Genomic DNA, 21,216 nt, shown 5'->3' with positions numbered 1-21,216 from the left:
TATTTTAAAATTATTGTATGATTAAATAATTAGAATCAATATGAAATAGGTGAATAATTATGAGATTATTATTTTTTTATTTGAACCCATGACCTCAACCTCAACTTTATGTGCTAACAAGTCATTATGAAATTGTGGCTGCTCCACTTTATTTTTGTGCTCCAGGAAATCCTTTCTGCCATCTAGTGGCTCATCTTTTAAATTCAACCATTTTTTGCCTCACCGGTGAGCTCGGCCCACGCTGACATGCTGTTGATGGCATGGAGGGAGTAACCACGGAGACGGTCGTACAGCAGCTCCCGGTAGCGGATGCGGAAGCCCAGCAGGATGCCATTGATCCTCTCCTCAGGAGGCGGCTACAAGGGACGGATGGAGTAATGGAGGGAGGGAGGGAGGGAGAGTGGAATGGATGGATGAGTGTCATTACGTCGTCAGAAAAAAAAAATGCTAATGATAACAATTTTAATAAATTATACTATATGAATAACTGGGTTACAAAATTAGCAAATTTTAGATCATATAAAAATGGTTTTATTGCTATGATAATTAAAATAAAATAAATATTTAAAAATAAAAGTTGAAATAAGCACTTTTAAATGATAAAAAAATGATTACTTCAATTGTAAAAAAACATCATAAGTTCAGTTTTATAATACAAACACTAAAAATGTCGTCACATAATTCCAAAAATTTAAATAAAATAACACCAAGAGGATTTAAAAAATACTAAATAATAAAATGTACTGCAATTACTATAATAATTTATCAAACAGAAAATGATTACAAAATACATATACAAAAGTCATTACCATACAAGGAACTAAAACTAAATGAATAATTATAAATTCAACTCAAATGAGAATTTTAAAAGTAATTACAATAATCAAACACAGACAAACGAACAAACTTATTTTTTGATAAAAACGGATATAACTTTACTTACAAACAGTAGTGAGTACGTACACTAAATTTAAATACGTTTAAAAAATGTAAATAAAACATTTATATTATTAAACATAGATTTTAAATTAAAAAATACTACCATAATAATAATTTAAAAAAAAATTCAGATGATTATTTTTAAACAAAAAAAGTCTTGTCTTACCCTCCATCGAATCATCACTGACGTGGTGGTGTGAGGCGTGACCGAGAAGATGACAGGTGCTTCGTCTGGCGCTGGCGTAACAAAGGATAGCGAAGGAATGAGTGGAATGAGTTGCTTTTGGCGCAATTGGTCACATGTAGCGCATCACCTACCGTCCTGTAGAGTGGTGATGGCGTCGCTCTCCTCGCTGTATTCGCTGTCTCCGATGTCATTGGTGGCTTTCACTCGGAACTGATAGGACGTGAAGGGCTTCAGCCTTGGCAACAGAACACACAGCAAATAATTATTATTGGGCTGATTATCAATTTTAATCAGTTTTTTTAGGAAATGGGGGGGGGGGGGGTACCTGGAGACGACATATGAGGTGGTGTCATGGTTGACGGAGGCCGAGTGCACGGTCCAGTTGTTGTCGGGGAGCTGGCGCAGCTGCACGGTGTAGTAGCGCACGGGTGAGAGGCCGTCGCTGCCGGGCTCCCATGACAGAAGAACGTGGCGGGCGCGCACGTCTTTCTGAGGTACGGTGGGGCGGCTGGTGGGCTGCGGGCGAGCTAGGGGTAAAGCAGCGGAGTTAAGACGATGATGAAATCAAATAATTAGTTGTGATTTTTATTCAGAATCAAACGACCTCACGTTACCTCGTTTCTCAGTTGTGACCACCAGTGCCTCGGCGGCCTTGCCCCACCCCTTGCGCGTCTGCGCCGTGATGCGGAACACGTAGACGCACTCGGGTTTGAGGCCTGTGACCGTGTACTGGCGGGCGCTGGGGTTGAGCACGTCCACGGTGGCGGTGTTGCCGTTGGTGGAGTTGAGGTGGTACGTGATCTGGTACGCTGGTACGCCGGAAGCGGACGGCAAGTTTAGGTCAAAGCGCAGTGGTGACGCGACCTCATGCAGGTGAAAAACTTTACTTACCGAGGATGATCCCGTTGGGTTGCGAGGGCGACTGCCAAATCAGACGCACTGAAGTGGTGCGCACCTCTGGGAACAGGATGCCCATGGGAGGTCCTGGAACTGTAAGAGGCAGATGATGTCATTATTCCCACATTTTTCAAGCTACACCCTAAATGTGAAAAAAAATAACCCAAAATGTCTACCATCGTCCAGGGTCCTCTCAAAGATGGCCGGAGAACTGGGCCGCCCGTCTCCTACGCGGGTGAACGCCAACACCTGGATCTCATACAGGACGTATTTGCCCAGACTCGCCAGCTGGACGCTGTGGGTGGCGTTGCCCTCCACCATCCAGAACCGGGCGCCACTGTCCGAGTCTTTCTCTTTATACACCACCTGCCCAAAAGAAGAGAACGAGCAGAAATTGCACCAAATGCTGCCTTGCAATCACAAAAAAATGTTGACTTGTTGAGCCCCATGCTGCTTCACAATGATAGTGAATGGCAAATTGACCTTGTAGCCTAAAATGAGTCCATTTCGGTCCGGCTCGGGTACTTCGGACCAGCGCACAAGGATGCTGCTGGAGGTGGTGGCGAAGGCGGACACATTGGTGGGCCCGCAGGATGGCACTAAACAACAAATATGAACCCCCCCACCAAAAAAGTCAATATAGTACACTGCAAATACTAGTATATAGTTGTAGTATATTGCATATAAACAATTAGTTGAGTGGGCTTAGTAATGAGCCTTGAGGTACTGCATCTAAATAGGCATGCCCAAAAAATTCTGAAAATAAATAAATAAATAAATAAAAAACATGAAGTGGATAGACTTCAGCTGTTAGCATTTAGACCAAAAACAGTTGGGTCAAAATTAACCCAATAATGGAAAAAAAAATAAAAAAATGGACCGATCCACTTTATGGGTAAATTTGACCCAACTTTCTGGGTTGTTTTATACAAAATGAACCAATTTTTGGACCCATGTAAAGGATCTCAAACACAATATCAGCATATAGCTTTTAGCCTTTGACACAAATAGAACATCACCTCACCTGACTCGCGGGTCCGGCCTCTGATTGGCTGGCTCCAGGGTCCAAGTCCGATGCCGTTGAGGGCCTGCACCCTGACCTCGTACTCGGTCCATTCCTCCAGATCCTCGATAGTGAACTCCCTCTCCAGGCGGTCGGATATGGCCTGTGTGAGCGGGTGACCCGACGAACCCGCCTTGGAGTACTGCACTTTGTAGCCCACCTGTTCGGCGTTACCGTTGTACTCCCACTCAGGCAGAGGCTGGAGAAGGAGAGAGTGAGCGAGTGTGGGCGGTGTTTACACTTAAGACGCCACCTTGAACCACGAATCGTACATAGACAATGCCACCATATTGGATCTGGAACTCTCAATGAGGCGTTTATGTACAGTAGTTCAAAGGTCACACCCATCCCTGCCCCCTTGCTTACCATCCATCTTAACCACAGGCTGGTCTCGCTGGCGGTGCGTAGCGTGACGTTGGCTGGGGCGACGTCCGGAGGGGCAGGAAGCGTTTGGATCTTCCTGGAGGGTTGACTGGGGGGGCTGCTGCCCACGATGTTCACCTGACGCATACGGAACCTGCACATTGAATTAGAAGCAAAGGCCACATTTATGTCTTCGCACCTTAGATCAAGGGGTTTGAAACCCTAAATCGTGCTACACATTGTAATTTATTCCCTACTACAGGTATGGCTAAAAACCTTAACCTGAAACCCTGCCAATGTCTAAATACCCTACACTATAAATAATGGGGAGTAATATTTACTTGAAAAAAAAACTAGTAAAGTTTTTTAGTAAATTCTACAATGAAAATTTTGATGATAAAAAAAGCTACGTATGCGTTGAGGAACCAACTCCTGAACTTCAGTTTGGGAGACAGACATCACCTGAGTCATGCCACTCATGTTGATTGCCATACTGCATTTCATGTGTGTCCAAAATGAGACCAAAATCGGTCTCTTGGAGGTACGAGGATTCCACCTGACTCCAGCAATATACAGAAGGAGTGGCATGGCTCAGGTGGTAGAGTGGCTGTCACCCAAGGTGAAGGTCATGAGTTCGTTCTTCAACGCTTACATGGCTTTTTTTAAATTATTATTATTATTATTAATAATAAACTCGTAAAATGTACTCAAAACGTTCCTTGTAAAAGTTACTTAGAATTCCTGAGTGAAAAAACTGTAGTAAATATTATTCTTTTTTTTTTTTTACAGTGTCATTTGAAACTTTAGCCATTCTTTGAAACTGTAACTTAAAACCCTAGCTTCAGACCCTAATTTGAAACCAAACTTAAAAAAACTAGAAACTGCAACTTGAAACTTGAAACCCAACCATAGACTTGAAAACTTGAGACCCTACCCCAGACTTCTAACTCTAATTTGAAACACTAACCTGGATTCTAAAACCTTAAAACATAATCTAATCCCTAAGACGAAATCCTCACCCTGTCTTAAAACTTTCATTTGAAACTCCAACCCTGCCTTCAAACCCTACTTTGCATGTGCATTCTCACCTGTAGTACGTATACGGATTGAGGCCCGGAACCTCCAGGGAGCGAGCGTCGGGTAGATTGGACACCTGGTAGACCGTCACCCAGTCCTCATTGTCTCCCACGGCACCCACCTAAAACCACCAATCAGGGATCGGCATTTGCATCCTAACTACAATCCAAAGATATGCGATCAGGTCCTCTGTGCTCACCTGGGCCTCCACCTGCCAGCGGGAGATGGAGGTCTTGCCGTCGTAGCCCGGCTTGAAGAGCAGGCTGACGGAGCGTGGGCCGATGTTGGAGATGGCGATGTTGGTGGGCGGGCCAGGAAGTTCTGGGAGGAAACAGGAGGTTGACCAGATAAAATATAGGAATTTATTAATAGACAATATATGCATAATTCTTATCAAAGTGATTCGGGGATAAAAAAAAAAGAAGCTATGTTACTCTAGTTCAGGGGTCTGCAACCTGTGGCTCTGGAGCCACATGTGGCTCTATAGACCCTCTCTTGTGGCTCCCTGTGGTTGTCTAAAAAAAATTGCCATCCATCCATCCAATCATTTTCTTAACCGCTTATCCAATTATAGTCTGGTGCTGGAGCCTATCCCAACTGGCTTAGGGCAATAGGCGGGGTACACCCTGAACTGGTTGCCAGCCAATCGCAGTCTACAAAAATGCAATTTTTTTGACATATTTTTTTTAATAGATTAAATATTTTTAAATTGAATTAAAAAAATTATAATTTAAATATTTAAAAAATGTCAGCGTCCAAATTTGTACGGAAAAGAGAAATAAAAGGTAGATGACAAACTTCTAAAAATATATATACAAATATCCAAAAGGTGACCATAAAATGTCCATGAAATTGTCAAAAATGTCAGACAATTGAATAAAAAAAAGCCAGATTTTTTTTTTTAAAGTAATCATAAAAAAAGCCAAAAACAAAAGAAATCCCCAAAATCACCATAAAATGTCTTTAGAATTGCCAAAAGTCCGAATATTTATTTTAAAATAAAGACCCACCAAAAAAATAAATATTTAAAAAGTAGCGATAGAAACAAAAAAAGATTTCCTGAAAATGACCATAAAATGTCCACAAAATTGCCAAATAAAAAACTGAAAATTGATTTAAGAAAAGGCCGTGAAGAATGTTCAAAACGTAATCCATAATATATTAAAAAACAAAAGAAGAAATCCCTAAAATTACCATAAAATGGCCACAAAATTCGAATTCTAAGCCTAACACACTGTTTCCTTCATCATAATGTTCAAATATTTTGCGCCTCCATACAGATTTATTTGGCCTAAAATGGCTCTTTTGACAGGAAAGGTTGCTGACCCTTGCAATCTCTATTTTATATTCAGACTATTCCTATAAGTAAATATATGTATTCACAAATTAATTCCTAATTCATCTCCAGACATTCAGGTCATTCCGAATCATACCACATCCGTCAACGCACCTGGCGGGACGCCCGACGAGATGGTGGAGGACGACAGCAGTCCTTGTCCCTTGGACGTCATGGCGGCCACCTCAATGGTGTAGGTGGTGAGCGCGGTGAGTCCGGTGACGCTGTACTCCAGGGTGAGGCTTGGCAGGTAGTGGGTGACACGCGTGTTGGTGCGGTTGAACTCCTCCCACGAGATGCGGTAGCCTGACGACAGCAACGCACAGTCGGATGTCAGTAAACAAATATGGCATCAAAAGGAAAACTATTTATTTTTGAAATAATTGGAAAGTATAAGGAAGAATAACAATTAGAAAACATACTAAATAAATATTAAAATACATTTATGCAAGAAATATCCGTTTTTTTTTTTTTTTTTACATAAAATGATATAAAATAAATTATTGGTTTAATGCAAGAAGAACATTTATTGATGTAGCTATATTTTCTACAAATTCCAGCGCTGTTGATTGCTTGTTTCTAAATCCATACTGGTGGTCATTTAATAAACCATATTTTTCAAAAAAGGCATCAAGTCTTTCAAGGGAACGGGTCTATAATTTGACACAATATGTTTTTCACACTGGTATCACTTTTGCTATTTTCATTTTATCAGGAAAAATATAATTTATTGAAGACATAAGTAAATGATTCGATAACACAATTAATGACTTTTTTATAAGTGACATTTCAGGATTGTTCTTAATCTTTCTCACAACTTCTAGCACATCACTCGAACAGACCACTCTTGCCAAATTTGGGCCTGCATTGACAAAAACAAAATCATTAAATTCTTTCACAATCTTCTCTCTATCATCAGTAACAGAATTGTTATGTTTCACAATATTATGTTGGAAAGTCTCTTTTTTGACGATTTTTAATCAGCTCATTCGGAAGCCCCCAGGTTTCCTTTATGTTTCTTTTATATCTTTGCAATAAATGATCATAATAATCCTTTTTTTGACATCTCCAATTTTTTTATTTCTTATACTTATCTTCTTTTTCATTAATTCCTTGTATAGCCTATTTGTCTTTTTGCAAGCTTTTTTCCAGCCCATTTGTTAACCTTGGTCCCTCTTCGTGGACCTTTTTTTTTTTCAAATGTAAAATATGAAATGCACACACCTGTGAGAATGCCGTTTTTCTCGCCGGGTTCGCTCCAGCTGACTTTGAGCGATGTGTCGAGAATCTCGGTGAAACTCAGGTGGCCAACAGCGCCCGGCGCTAAACGCAAAAACACGCACACGCACATAAAAAAAACACGCTTGAGCTGGTTTGGCAAAGTGGAACTCCCAGAAGAAAGGGACATTCGCCGCCCACTTACTGTCCTCATGCGTCATCACAAGTTTGGCAGGGCTGCGGGGTCCGTCGCCCGGCGTGGTGAAGCACAGAGCCGAGGTGTAGTAGTTGCTGAACTTCTTCAGGCCCGTCACGTAGCCCACGTGCACGCCGTCCTGGAAGTTAGGCCGCGCCGTCACCATCGTCACTTCTCGTTCTTTGCCGGGCTCCCACGCCAGCAGCTGGGGGGAGGGGTTTAAGATGAATGTTTGATTCTCAGCATTCACATATATTTTTTAAGTATGAATGTTGCAGGACATTATTTTCTTTCCACAAAATACGCATACTTGTCTCTCAGCATTCTCTCAGTATTGCCACAAGAATAAGAAATTAGTTTTTTTGGCGGTATTAACACACGAGGCTTGATTCTCAGCACCCACATTTTTTTGTCTGAATGCTAGATTTGTAGCATTCATGTATTTTCATATTCATATTTTTATATGAATGTTTGAACATTAACATTCATTTCATTTAATATTGTTTTTTTGTGGTATGAATGCTTGAGTTTCAGCATTCACATGCATTTTTTTGTATGAGCGATTAAGTCTCAATATTTGCAGATTTTTGTATGATTGCTTAAAATTCCGAAATTCGTGTATATTATGGTATGTGTGTTGGATTTTCGGCATTCAGATAATTTTAGTTCCACTAAGTAACTGTTAGTCGCAATAAAGTTTTTTTTTAATGATGCTTGATTGTTAGCACTGAAATATTTTGTTTGATTTGATTTTCAGCAATGACATTTTTGTATGAATTATTGATTCTTAACATGCTCATAATATTCAGCAGTCAAGTATTCATTTAAGTATTATTATTATTTTAGTATGCATGTTTGATTCTTAGCATTCACTTTTTTTTTTTTTATCGTTCAGCAGTCACATATTTTCCTGTATGGTTTTTAGAAGGAATTCAAAAACTTGTAAAAAATTAATGCTTAATTCTCAGCCGTTTTTTGACATTCTTTTTTCAAGTTGAGATGCTTGATCTTCAGCATTCCTATACAATGTTTTTAAGATGAATGTTTGCACGTCAGCAAATGCTTGATTCTTAGCATCCACATACTTTTTTTTTAGTATGAAAGACTAACAATCAGCATTGGCATGCTGCGAGCGGCTTTAATTGGTGGCGTCAGTGCGCCCGCTGACCTTGTAGCCTTGGTTGATACCATTGATGAACTGCGGGTTGGGGGCGGTCCACGTGAAGCGGATCGCCGTGGAGTTGACGGCCTCGGCCTGCACGTTGCCCGGAGCGATGGTCGGCACTGGGGCAGGACACGGGAAAATAAAATATTGATTAACCACGATAGATAGACATCTAGGTAGATAGCTAGAAAGAGGGCCGTAATTACCTCCCTGCAGGGTCCACTCTGTGACCTTGTGGCTGAAGGCGCCCAGGCCCGCCCCGTTGTAGGCAGCCACCTCGATTTCGTAGTTGGTCCAGATGATGAGGTCCTCCAGGAGCAGTGTGGTCACGTCCGGGCTAGAGATGTTCTTGATCTGGTAGTCCACCGGAAGCCCCGTCAGACGGTACCTGAAACAAATACACACATGTGACACCGTGCGGTACAAGTGACTCCCTGCTAGGGGGAGACAGAGCACCAACAAAATAAACCACATACTTGTATGTTAGTGGTTATTACTACTACTACTAAGGAGAATGAACCCAGCCAGAATAGAAACAAATGTGTGACTTCCTTCAGGACATCCAGCATAAAAATTCAAAAGGAAAAAAAATGCATGTGACACCATGTGGCGCCCCCTGTTGAGTGTATTGAAAAGGAAAACATATCTATAAAATATTGTTTATGGCAATAAATTTTCGAGAGTTAAGTCATAATCTCGTGTAAAAATAAATACATTAAATTTTTACAACCAAGAAACACGTTTCTTTTTACAACAAGTAAAGCTGTATGTTTTTCTAAACAACAATTTGGTAAAATTTAGGAATACAGTCCCCCAGTTTTCAAGACACTTATTGAGATAAAAGTATATATATATTTTTTTTTAAATAAGGTTTTTTTTAGAAAAAAAGTAGTAATCACACAAGAACATGTTATACTTTTGAGTCAAAAAAATAAATAAATATATATTTTAAAAACATTATAAATGCTTTTTTTCTTCTTATTTGTTTTCTACTTTCCATGAAAAACAGTGGCTGGCTCCCAGCCCCCACCCAAAAAAAACCCCATAAAATAACTTCTTTTTTTTATAAAGAGAATAAATCTGTGTTTTTTAAGAGTAACACAAATACGAAGAATAAAGTCAACCCTAACCCGACTAAAACCATCTTTTATAGAAAGCAATTTCTAGAATTAAGTAATATTTTTGAGATTTTTTTTTTCAACATTAAATACACATGTCAGGAAAATAACATTTTTCAAGTCTTATTTTTCTGTTGTTTAGCTGTGAAGCGACAAAACCCGCCAAAACAGCCGCTTGCCAGACAAAAGAAATTAAGCAGTAAATAAAAACCCCTCCAAGGGTTGGTCTTACCGTACTGTGTATCCCCGCAGGATGCCGTTCTGGTGGCTTTCAGGCGGCGGCTGCCACTGGATCATGATGGACTGGTTGGTGCGACCGCTGGCGATGACGTTCTGAGGAGGAGCGCTGGGAGGCTCCTCTGGCAGCGACACGCTACAACACACATCAAACATGCTAATCAAAGTTCATTCCAAGTTTCTGGGGAAGCAACGGGTGAGCGGTTAAAGGGAAGGCCCCAGGTATGAGTGCACAAATCTGGTGTAGACACTTGTGGCTGAGGTGTCCTTTTCACTGAAGCAAACCCCCCTCCCGGCTGTTTTACTTGATTTAGACTGAGGCTCACAGAATATTGTGTTCTATTGCTCTAAAAAACATGGAACCTACCAAAAGAAAGATTAGAGTCTCTTCTTTTATCAGGAAAAAAAAGTATATTTCTATCTATTTCCGTTTTGCAGCAATTAGCATTCTAATATAGCTGTTTCATCATTATTCACAAACTTGTTGAAAACACTGGCAAAAAGAGCTTGTTGCAACATGGCCCTGGTTGATCTCTTATACTCTGCTGCCACCTGCTGGTCGTTTTTTGTATTAACTACCATTGCTTTAAGGGACCTCTTCAGGTTTTCTGCATGCTCTAGCATAAAAAAATCTAATTAAATAAAACGCCATATACAAACATTTTTGGGACCATGGCAATATTTTAAACGTTTTATACGTTTTGGGGAGCAAATGACTCCTACCAAGTTTTCCCCTGGTACTAAAAATGTCCTGTTTACTCTCTCCAAAATGATTGCAGATTGCTTAGCCTATCTGTTCTGCAGGGAATTTGGTGCACTCAATAATCGAGACTTGCGTCATTTGTGATGGTACTTCGTGTGATTTCTTTATTATTGTACTCCCTTCACACTAATTATGTCAAGCAAAAACCGAAAGTAGTATATGTGCAATACGAATTCACATGTAGAACGGAATTTATGGTGCTCCACAGGGTTCAATTCTGGGATCTCTGCAGTTTTCATTGTTGTCCCTTTAATTGGTTAATTCTGAACACAGCCATGTTACAAGTTACAAAAGGGTGTGCAACCACATTCTCACATTTTGGTTTAACTTCCCTGGTAGGAAAAAAGACTACAATATCGCAAAGGTATTATTTTGTAATTCAAAGTAATGATTACATACATTTTACATCCACATTGTCTTGATTGGTTTGAAAAGTCTACTGTATGCATTGCAAATGCAACGTTCCTGATCTTGTGTATTGGATGACAAGTACATCAGACTAAATCTTTTTTCTTGTAGGCGACACTGCATGGAAGGCTTCACTGCGGCGTGTTTACAAGTGACAACGTGTTTTGTTTATCTGTGTGTGTGTGTGTGTGTGTGTGTGTGCGTGCGTTCGCTCTGGCGGGATTGTAGGCTCCCATCACTCCTCGCTGACTCTTGACTGAAAGGATCAGTCAAAGCGGTTGCCATGGAAACAGTCTTCACTATTTACCCACAAGTTTTCAACTCCTTCAACCTTTATGACCACAAATGTCGTGTTGCATTATGGGATGGCAGCTCACCGCTCCGTCTCCTTGCTGAACTGGCCCTTGCCCACGTCGTTGACGGCGCAAAGGCGGAACTGGTAGGAGCGCGCCGGGATCAGGCCGTTGACTGTCACCGCGGATGACTCGGGTTCGATGCTGGCCAGCAGGACGGCCCAGGGAGCATCTGCAAATTGCCACATTACATTTTTTGTTTTATGGCATTTCTTCTTCTTCTTCTTCTTTTTTTTTTTTTTAAACTACAATACAATCATAATCTCATAAGTAAAAATTATACAACTTTTACAAAAAATAATTTAGATTTTCTAGAGAGAAATAATGTCATATAAAACCATGTTTTTTTTTTTAGAAAAAAAGTCATAATCCAATAAGAATAAAGTCATATTTATAAAAAAATAAAATAAAAATAAAAATCTCACAAAACAGTCATACTTTGAGAATAAAGATGTACTTTTTCCAAGAACTTTGTGGGAACAAAGTCTGACTTTAAAAGGAAAAATAAAAAATAAAATCATAAACTAATAGAGTAAAGTTGCATTTTTAAGGAAAAATTTGACATATGATAAAGTTGTAGTTTATTTATTTATTTCAGAAAAATTGCAGAATCTAGGAGAAAAAGAAGCCCCACCACAAGCATTCCATTACTTTTTTCCCTAGAAAACATAGTCATAATCTTGTGAGAGTAATGTCTTATTAAAAAAAAACCATCTTAATAAAGTTTGATGTTTTAAAATAAATTCCATAATCTTATTTTCTATAATAATCTTCAATCTTTTGCTTTTAAATAAAAAAATCATAAAACATGAGAATACAGCCATAGTTTTATTATGCAAATTTATTATTACTATTATTACTATAATAATAATTATTATTATTATTTATATTATTGTTTTATAATGCTTATTTCCCCCCACAAATAGTACTTTCCGAGAAAGGATTTTTAAGGTTTCCTAAAAGAAGAAATTTTCTGAGCGTAATGTCATTTGAAAAAAAAATACTGAAATGCTATGATATTCAAATTTCTTGAGAAAAAGAAATACAAAAATAAAGTTGTAAATAAATGAATACCATTACAAGACTTAAATCATATACGGTACAGGATTTTCGAAAGAAGTTGTATTCCTGTATGAAATTGTTTTGAGAATTACAGTCATCACTTATGAGAATAAAAATGTTTTTCAACAAAGACAAAGTTAAAATGTTACAAAAATTATATTGTAGGTTTAAAGCCAAACATTTTACTTTTACCAGAGTAAAGTTGTATTTTTCAAGACAACAACTAATCTTATGAGACTAAAGTAAACTAAATATTTTTAAGAATAGAGTTTCATTCTTTCCCGACTTTCTGACGACATGCCTAACGCCTCTTAGCATGTTAGCGTGCTGACGGTGGGCCTGCTGTGTGCACATCAGCGAGAATATTCAACAGCTCTCACGCAACAATGTCGCTTTTGTGTCACGGCACTTTCTTCCCCCACCAAATACGAAAAGTGATGGACGCCCTTAATGACCGGTATTGATCTTAAATTCTTTTTCAACTTCCTGGCGGGGCGCTAGTGCGCTAACAGGCTAACGGGGGTGACGACACAGAAGCGCGCCAGCTTGAAATCCAAAAGAAGCACATAAGGGGATTCCGAAAAAACCTACTGTTTTCAGACACCTCCAGGATGTAGCGCATGAGCGGGCTGTTGCCATCGAAGGCTTTGGCCCAGGTCAGGTCGATGGCACGCCGCTCAGACACGCTCAGAACAGCTGTGGGGTTTTCGGGCGCGTGAGGCAACTGCCTGCGGGGAACAACATGGACGCCAATTAGCAATGGACATATTACATTGAGGTCAAGGGGAACAAAAGAACAGAAATACAACAAATGGTAACTTAAGCTAATGACATGTTTGAATATATTCAATGAATTTGGCAACGTTTGTCATATTTTATTGGTAATATTTTTTACCTTAAGTGCAAATACTTATTTTTTATCATGTGGTGCATAACATTAAACAAGTCATTCATTTAGTGTATAGGGATTTTATTTTTTTAAAGAAAAATCTTATTTCATGATATTCATGCACCCATACCTCTATATACTTATATACAACTATGTGCAAGGATATTTTTTTTTTATGACAAAATATTGCTAACACTTTAACATTTATCTACACATGGTGATGTAAAAAAAAAAATACTAATTTTGAAAACTGACAATATTTTTTACTACAATATTCATGCACATTACGGAACAAAAAACATGGAATACACTTTTAAATATGTTAGAAAATAAAGAAAGTATTTTACAGCATCTTACAGGGCACTTTTATATTTATTTTTTTCTAAAAACCATGACAAATACGATAATATTTTACAACCTTTATCAGGCATGTTAACTTCTTATAGGGACTATTTAATGTACTATTATAAATCCCTAAATTGTAAAAAGTAAAGTAGTTCCATTTTAGCCTTAGTGAGTGCGACGGTGGTGTTAGTTGAGGAAGAGGACTGACAGGAAACGAGTCAGAGGTGTGAGTCCCATGAAAGTCCCTTCAATGTGTGTGTGCGTGTGTAGGTTCACCTGACGCGTAGGTGGGCGCTGCGGGAATCGTTGCCACCCACCGAGGTGACACGGCAGGTGTAGGTGCCAATGTCGCCCGACCACGTCTGCGAGATGTGCAGGGTGCCGTCGGCGTCCTGCTGCATGCGTGGGATGGCGTGCACGTTGATGGCCACGCCCTCTTTCTCCCACACGTGCCTGTGTGGATTCATTTGAAAATTGATTATTTGTCCACTGAACTATGGAGGACCAAAACTGCCAACATTTTAAAATAAATAAATGAATAAATAAATATATAAAAGTGAAAAATAAAAACGGTTATAAAAAATATAATTCAAAAATTAAATACAAAAAATAAATACAAATGGAAATAAAAACTAAAAAATATATATCCATATATAAATAAATAAAGAAAAGTGATTGATATTTAATTATATTTATATATTTATTTTTGTATTTATTTTATATTTATTTTTAAGAATCTCGTTTTTATTTTTGTATTTTTGTATTTATATTTACTTTTATTTATTTATGGATATATATATATATATATATATAGTTGTTTTTAGTGCCATTTATTTTTTTAATAACATTTTTTCATTAGATTTTTTATATCAATTTTTATTTGAACTTTTATTCATTTCTTTCTTTATTTATTCATTTATTTATTTTAAATTTTGGCAGTTTTGGTCTTCCATACTGAACGATTAATAGTTGCACCTCTTAAGTTATTATAATTATTATTTTAGATAATTAATAATGTAACATTTTACAATTTCAAAAAGTATGCAGCAATTTCTGTCTGGAAGGAGGAATTCAATTTTATGGCTTATGTTATTACAGCCATTACTGAGAGCATCCTTGGAATGATAATTAGTTTTCATAGCGCATTGCAAAGAAAGTGTTGCAGCAAACAGCGCGGGTCTTAAAGTTTGTTCACTTTTATTCAGCGCTCTGTGGAGTTACTTTATTCCGGAAGGTTTTATAGCATCCGCCCCAGAAGGTCGCCCGCTGAATAAAGCCGTTTGAATGCGTCGGCTTACCTGACATTCACGCTGGGATCATGCGTGACACCGCAGGTTAGCGCGGCCTTGGTGCCTTTGATGATGCTCTGCTCCTGCGGGGGCGTCGTGATCCGGGTTCGAGCTGAGGAGGCGGCGGAGGAGAGATGACGGAATGTTCCGGAGCAAGGAGGAGGCAATAATGCTCTTCTACTTACCCCAGACCACGAGGTCTGCGGACGCCTCGTCGATGCCACGGGAGTTGCTGGCCATGCAGGTGTAAGTGCCGGCGTCGGAGATGTGCGAGGGCGAGATGAGCAGGCTGCCCGACTCCAACAGGGTGAACCGGGGCAGTTGCACCGAACCGCTGGCCAGCACACGCTCGCCTGATGGGTATGAGGCAATGAGGGCGTCAAGAGTTTGTCAAGTTGGTCCATCACGCCGAACTTGAGCCAGCTACATATTTACATTTACAACCTTATGTTGTGTAATCAATTTCTTTAAATATCTGTGGGACAAATTGATTAGACTAATCCAGGCCCGACTACTCGTCTGTCAATAGCTGTCTTTCCAAGACAAAACAACTAAATACGATTATCACAATACATCATAAGCATAAGCACTTTGTAAGTGATTACAAAATTTCAGGCCCGATTAGTTGGCTGCCTAAGACTGCCATACACAAAAAAAATTATGTTTTTTTAATCCTGGAAGTGCTTTGAGGCAATCCCAGAGAATTATTGGCTAATCTCTAATTAGCTAGTATCTCATTTTATACTAAATCAGGCCTGACTAGTTTGCTGCCTAAACTGGCTGCCGGAGAACCAAAATTGTAAGGTTTGGTTTTGGAAAAATGTTTTGTTGTTGCAATACTGTACACGGGTATAGCACAGACACTTTGTCAGTATTCACATAATGTATTGAAGTCTTTCAGGCCAGACTAGTTGGCCCCCTCAACAGGCTGCCATAGAACCAAAATTAATAGTTTAACGCTTAAAAAATAGCAATGTTTGCTGCAAATATCACAATATTGTAAATATCTACAAAGCAGATGCTTTAACGCTCATAATAAACACATTCAGGCCCGACGAGTTGGCTGCCTCAACAGGCTGCCATAGAACCCAGTTGTTTTTGACTGAAACAAAATATAAAGTTGGCTGTAAATATGCTTAGAAGAAATTTCCGGGCATAATGATATCATTTGCTAACACAGACAGGCCCATCTAGCTGTCTCAAAACACTTTCATAGAACCAAAATTATAGTTTGGTGCTACCAGAAAAAGCAACCTTTGTCATGAACACCGCAATGCCATACATAGCTTCGGTGTTTTGAGGACAAGACATCATTGCCTAATCTTATAATGTAATAGAATTCAGGCCCGACAAGTTGGCTACCTCAGCAGTGACAATGACAAAAAAAATCAACTAAGCAAGACCATGTAAAGTTCAGGGTCACAAATTTGTATTAAATAAATATCACAGTATCGTATACAGCAGGCCCGACAAGTTGGCTGCCCGAACAGGCTTGCCGTGGTGAAATGTAACGCTTGAGCGGAACAGGCACTCGAAGTGGATCATGAGGAGAAACCGGGACAATGTTTTCCTCATTGTGATGCAAAACAAGAAAAGCCCGGTGCAGGATAAACCTTAGGATCCAAGCCGGATTTAGCCAGTAAGCCGCCACAAACTATCCTCCCGTGCATAATAGATAACATACGTTATAATCCCCAGGTGTGTATGTGAATGTGAGTGCGTGTGTGTGTGTGTGTGTGTGTGTGTGTGTAATGCAAACCTTTTTGCCAGGTGATAGCCGGTCTTGGTGCGCCGGAAGTCTCGCAGTGCAGGATGATGGACATCCCATCAATCACGGTGCTGTCCGAGGGTCCGGCTGTGATGTTGGGTGCGATGCCTGTGTTGGCGCGCACGCACAAAAAAATAAGTATACCATGACAACAGAGAAGTTAAGCAAGAGGCGAGGAAGTAATCCCACTCGGTACACTGTAAGCACCTGACTCTTGATTTCGAGTGTCGTCCATTATATTCTTATGACACATCCTTCACCTCAATGCCAATACTAGTAATAACTGCTGCGGGAATGTGAAGAGACGCTATCAGCGAGCGGAAATACCAAATAAATAGATGAATTCAAAAGTTTAATAGAAAAGCACAGAACCTCCAAAAGAAAAGTAAATATTCCTTTCAGTGGTTGTCAGCGTCATAGAATTTGCTTGAAATGCTTCGAGGTGATGTCACTCAAGGTATCATTCCTTTGTCGTTGTGTTTCAAACATTGTTTACATGCACTTGTAGATGCCACCAGAAATGCTTTAATTTCATCTAATTTGGTTTTAAAAAAAAGTTTCATTTGGCTTATTTATGTTAATAATGGTTTGTTTTTTTTCATTATCCAAACTACGGCCCGCGGGCTTTTTGCGGCCCACCATCCATTTTTCAGCGGCCCGGGATATATACTAAACATTTTATTTGGTACACGACAAATGACATACTGCTAGTATATAAAAAGGAAAATGAAATGGAAGTAGGCAGACTGAGAAAGGTGTAAAGAAAAAAAAATAGGGTGCCACCACAAATAATAAATTGGTTCATATACTTGTAGAGGTTTTTAAAGACATGCAAATTTACACATTTATTTACGACTAAAATAACACAATTTCTTCCATATTCTGCTCTGTCAAGGTCGGATTTATGAACATCAATAATGCTCAAGTAACTGTTTTAAATATGGTCAGCCGTTTTCTCTTGCTTTGGTTCTGAATGTGGAGATGGGATTTGTCGCTGTTGAGTGCAGGGGGGGATTTAGGCTAGTGGGATACAGGGCCGAGGCCACCCCAAGATTGGGAAAACCCTCAACTATTTGTCTAAGAAAGCTGTTATGTAGAAAATATACCTAATATATAAATGCGTGCTTGATTGATTATTTCAGGGTGTTAAAGTAAAAAAAAAAGAAAAAAAGAAGTGGTCTTTGCATCCTTCCATTTTTGTGTATTGGGCCCTTAAATTAAAAAGTTTGGACCACCCCTGGCTTCTGACCTTCGAACTGAGGTCAAAACAGTCAATTCAAGAAATATGTGCTGATGAAGATTGACGGACCCCAAAACGCACAATTCCATCTTTGATCTGCGAGAAACTGTTCCTGTTCTTCGGCGAACTCACTGGTGACGGCGAGGTAGGTGTTGGTCTGGACCTCGCCCGCCGCATTCCTGGCGAAGCACTGGAACATGCCGGTGTCGTCGGGCAGGAGGCCGTTGACCTGCAGGCTGCCGCCCGTCAGCACCCGGTACCGCGGCGTTTTCACCGGGTCGATGGGCGTGGCGTCTTTGTACCACACGATGTCTGGCTGGGTCACACCTGCGGGGGGCCATTTTTAGTGGTTAGTGAGATGTAGACGTCTCTTTGACATTAAAGCTTCCTTAAGTTTCCTTTTATATTTAGATAGAGACATAGAATTGGTTAATAATTGTGAATTCGTATTCCATAATTGGGCCTCACGGTATCTCAATGAAAACTGGCCTCGAGATGTGTAAGTAATGGTAAGTACAAATTGTGTCTGAACCCATGTAGTTCAATTTGAAAATAAATAAATAGAATATTTACATCAAATAATTGTCAATACATTAATTTTTTTTAAAAAGTAGAGCGGTAGGGAAATATGACTTGGAAGAAGTAGCCAATCTGACAAAACACTTTTGCAGCCGTAAAATTTTACGAAGATGCGTAGGAAAAGTACTGGCTCATACAATATTACAATTGGTGAGATATGGATAAACTCAACTGTAATATAACGTTAAAAAACAAGATGAATGTACAAACGTACCAATTTTTAGTTACTTTATTGCAAACAAAGCTAATATGCTCTTTCCAAGCAAGTTTCTCATCAATTAGTATGCCTAGAAATCTTTGATAATTTATTCACCATCAATCAACACTTTCACTGAATCCAAATTATAATTCCTATTTCCTGCAAATATCATACAATTAAATTTTTTCACATTTAGTACATTTAGTAGTGCCTGAATGTAAAGTAGTTAGTGTACAGTAACTCCTTTCTTGGTAAAAGTTTGGAATTTCTAATGCTTTTCTCATTAATCGTTTCAATTGAATAGATGACCCCCCAAAAAATGTCAGAATGTTCCCACCATTTTTGACAAAGTGCCGCCATTTTAAAATTTGTGAAAATGTTGAAATGCCAATGAAATGTATAGCACTGATTCGAATTGCACATTTGGTGTTTCTGGGCATTTCTTAAGTGATGTTCAGAATTTTGAATTTTGACAGACGATAGATACACCACCAGCCAACAAGTAAGTGTTGTGATTTTCAAGAAATGTAAAATGGTGGCACAGTCCATATTGGCGGGAAAATTCAGTGACAGTTTTTAATATGAGAAACAGCAACAAAACATCCCTTTGGTCCAAAGAAACACCCAGAAACACCAAATGTGCAATCATTATTCATTTCATTGAAATGTCACCCAAAATAGCGGCACATGGTTAGAAATAGTGGGAACATTCTGAAAATTGATTTTTTTCCCATCTATTTGATTAAAATGACAAATGGTCTTGTTAGAAATTCCAAAATTAGTGAAAATGAATGTCCCTTCAAAACAACTCAACACTCGGCCAATAATGTCTTAAATGATGACAACAAAATCGAGTACGTCGAGTATGTGAAAATGGCCCAAATGGGCCACATATGCACACATCCACATTAAAAAGTATAACATTTGTAAGTAGAATTGTATCAAGGTTTAAGCATTCTATTCCGCAATCAAAACTGTCATCGAAGAAGAAAAACATGAATGTGAAGTTGAGTACTACTCATCCTTCTGATGCAATCCATTCAAACGTGAACAGAAATTCACCCCTTTATCCAAAGAAGAAGATAATTGCATGACGGGGCCTTGGGTCAATAGCCCTGCAGTAAGCAGTGTGGTATGTGCATTTCATTGGAGAATAGCATATTCAGTTGTACTGGTTGGACAATGCCAAAATGAGCCAACCTTAATTTTTGTAAATGCCTAATTTTCTACTATTTATAATCATGATTGAATACCCGTGGAAAGATTGCTTAGAATTTTGTAACCCTATCTATCCGTGGTTGTAAAAGAGAAAATGCGTGCTCACCTCGCGCTTGACAGGGAATGTCCACCACCTTCTCCATCTCGGCGGTGATGTGCTTCTCCGGCTCTTTGATGAACTGCGGCGGCTCTGGGGAGAGGACAGCAGGATGGAAGAAACGCCACGGTGATGTAATCCTAAATCCCGTCGCATCAATCCAAAAAGTTTCAAACGAGAACTGACAGATTTAATTGGAAGGGAAAAAAAAGGAGGTGGCCCTGGGGGGTCGGCAAAAACAAAGAAATAAGACGGCGACGGAGAGACATTTGGTATTCCGCTTGGGTTTTGGGCCGTAACCTTCAAACGGGCAGCAGGGGAGGCGCGGCGTCGGTAGGCGGCATTCAAAGGAAAGAAAAAAGTTAAGCGCACCTTGCTCTTTGAATGCCATCGCAACCTTGACGCCATCAAAGCGTTCAAAAGCGACTCGGGCATTCAAATGCTTTCGCCAGGGGCAGCCGGCTTAATGGCGGCTTCACAGGCGACACCTTTTGTCACACTTTTGGACTGGCGACAGAACCGCGACACTGATTAGCAGCAGGGGGAAGGTTGGCTGAAAAATGGCAACGGATAGCATAAAAAAAAAAAAGGTGGTGGAGGTATTGAAGTCTGACCCCTGGCGAGTCAAGCTTTCGGTCTACAGAGCCGCAATACGGGTTGGCCTTGGAGCTTTGACAAAGAACAATCATTTCCAACAGTTGGGAGAAATGTGGTCGGAAACTACGATTACCTTGATCGTTACATTTATTCCGATTCAAAGGCAACCTTGAAAATAAATACGGATCTTGCTGTTGCATTTGAGCGTATTGATTTTGACGGCTAATGGGATTCAAAAAGAAAACATTACTATTAGGAATAATTAGGAACAATGACAGATCATTTTAACGAAAGATTGTATCTCCCAATACAGCATTTTCTTGTTGTATAAAATTAATGACAGTTTTCTATTCTTCTAGTTTGTAATTTCAGATCATAAAGAGAGTGGCCAATACTGGTATTGCCGCACTGTAAAATAAAAACTACAAATCCTGACCAACAGTGTAATGACAAGAAACAAATCGTCACTTTTAACTTACTGGTACAATATCAATAAAATAAAAAAATAAAAAATAAAATAAAATAAATGCTTGCTAAAAATTGTGCAAAGTTGAATCAAGGCAACTGGATTTAACTTTGTTGCATTTTTTCTTGTTATCCGAAAAGGGTCAAA

At 39.3% G+C, this 21,216-nt stretch overlaps 1 protein-coding gene across 14 annotated transcripts in view; it reads right to left on the bottom strand.

Annotated features, from left to right (window-relative positions):
* The window catches only part of sdk2b (sidekick cell adhesion molecule 2b), a 310,938-nt gene that overhangs the window by 17,314 nt on the left and 272,408 nt on the right, over positions 1–21,216 (bottom strand). For all 14 annotated transcript variants that reach the window (XM_086064326.1, XM_086064325.1, XM_086064327.1 and 11 more), the window contains 26 exons: positions 20,016–20,099; positions 18,046–18,240; positions 16,665–16,781; positions 15,091–15,258; positions 14,915–15,017; positions 13,893–14,069; positions 12,974–13,110; positions 11,345–11,492; positions 9,792–9,932; positions 8,648–8,829; positions 8,445–8,560; positions 7,286–7,481; positions 7,087–7,185; positions 5,977–6,168; positions 4,726–4,847; positions 4,538–4,647; positions 3,453–3,603; positions 3,048–3,285; positions 2,507–2,622; positions 2,200–2,389; positions 2,018–2,116; positions 1,741–1,935; positions 1,452–1,653; positions 1,258–1,361; positions 1,106–1,176; positions 224–356 (listed from right to left, as the gene is read on the bottom strand). In XM_086064326.1, the coding sequence (XP_085920452.1) occupies positions 224–356; positions 1,106–1,176; positions 1,258–1,361; positions 1,452–1,653; positions 1,741–1,935; positions 2,018–2,116; positions 2,200–2,389; positions 2,507–2,622; positions 3,048–3,285; positions 3,453–3,603; positions 4,538–4,647; positions 4,726–4,847; positions 5,977–6,168; positions 7,087–7,185; positions 7,286–7,481; positions 8,445–8,560; positions 8,648–8,829; positions 9,792–9,932; positions 11,345–11,492; positions 12,974–13,110; positions 13,893–14,069; positions 14,915–15,017; positions 15,091–15,258; positions 16,665–16,781; positions 18,046–18,240; positions 20,016–20,099 (3,786 nt within the window). The remainder of the gene's footprint in view (positions 1–223; positions 357–1,105; positions 1,177–1,257; positions 1,362–1,451; positions 1,654–1,740; positions 1,936–2,017; positions 2,117–2,199; positions 2,390–2,506; positions 2,623–3,047; positions 3,286–3,452; positions 3,604–4,537; positions 4,648–4,725; positions 4,848–5,976; positions 6,169–7,086; positions 7,186–7,285; positions 7,482–8,444; positions 8,561–8,647; positions 8,830–9,791; positions 9,933–11,344; positions 11,493–12,973; positions 13,111–13,892; positions 14,070–14,914; positions 15,018–15,090; positions 15,259–16,664; positions 16,782–18,045; positions 18,241–20,015; positions 20,100–21,216) is intronic.

Source organism: Leptonotus elevatus, chromosome 20 (assembly GCF_054856555.1).
Source record: "Leptonotus elevatus isolate MCC_2025b chromosome 20, RoL_Lele_1.0, whole genome shotgun sequence".
Lineage (NCBI taxonomy): Eukaryota > Metazoa > Chordata > Actinopteri > Syngnathiformes > Syngnathidae > Leptonotus > Leptonotus elevatus.
Note: the sequence above shows the minus strand (reverse complement) of the source record. Positions and strands in the feature narration are given on the sequence as shown.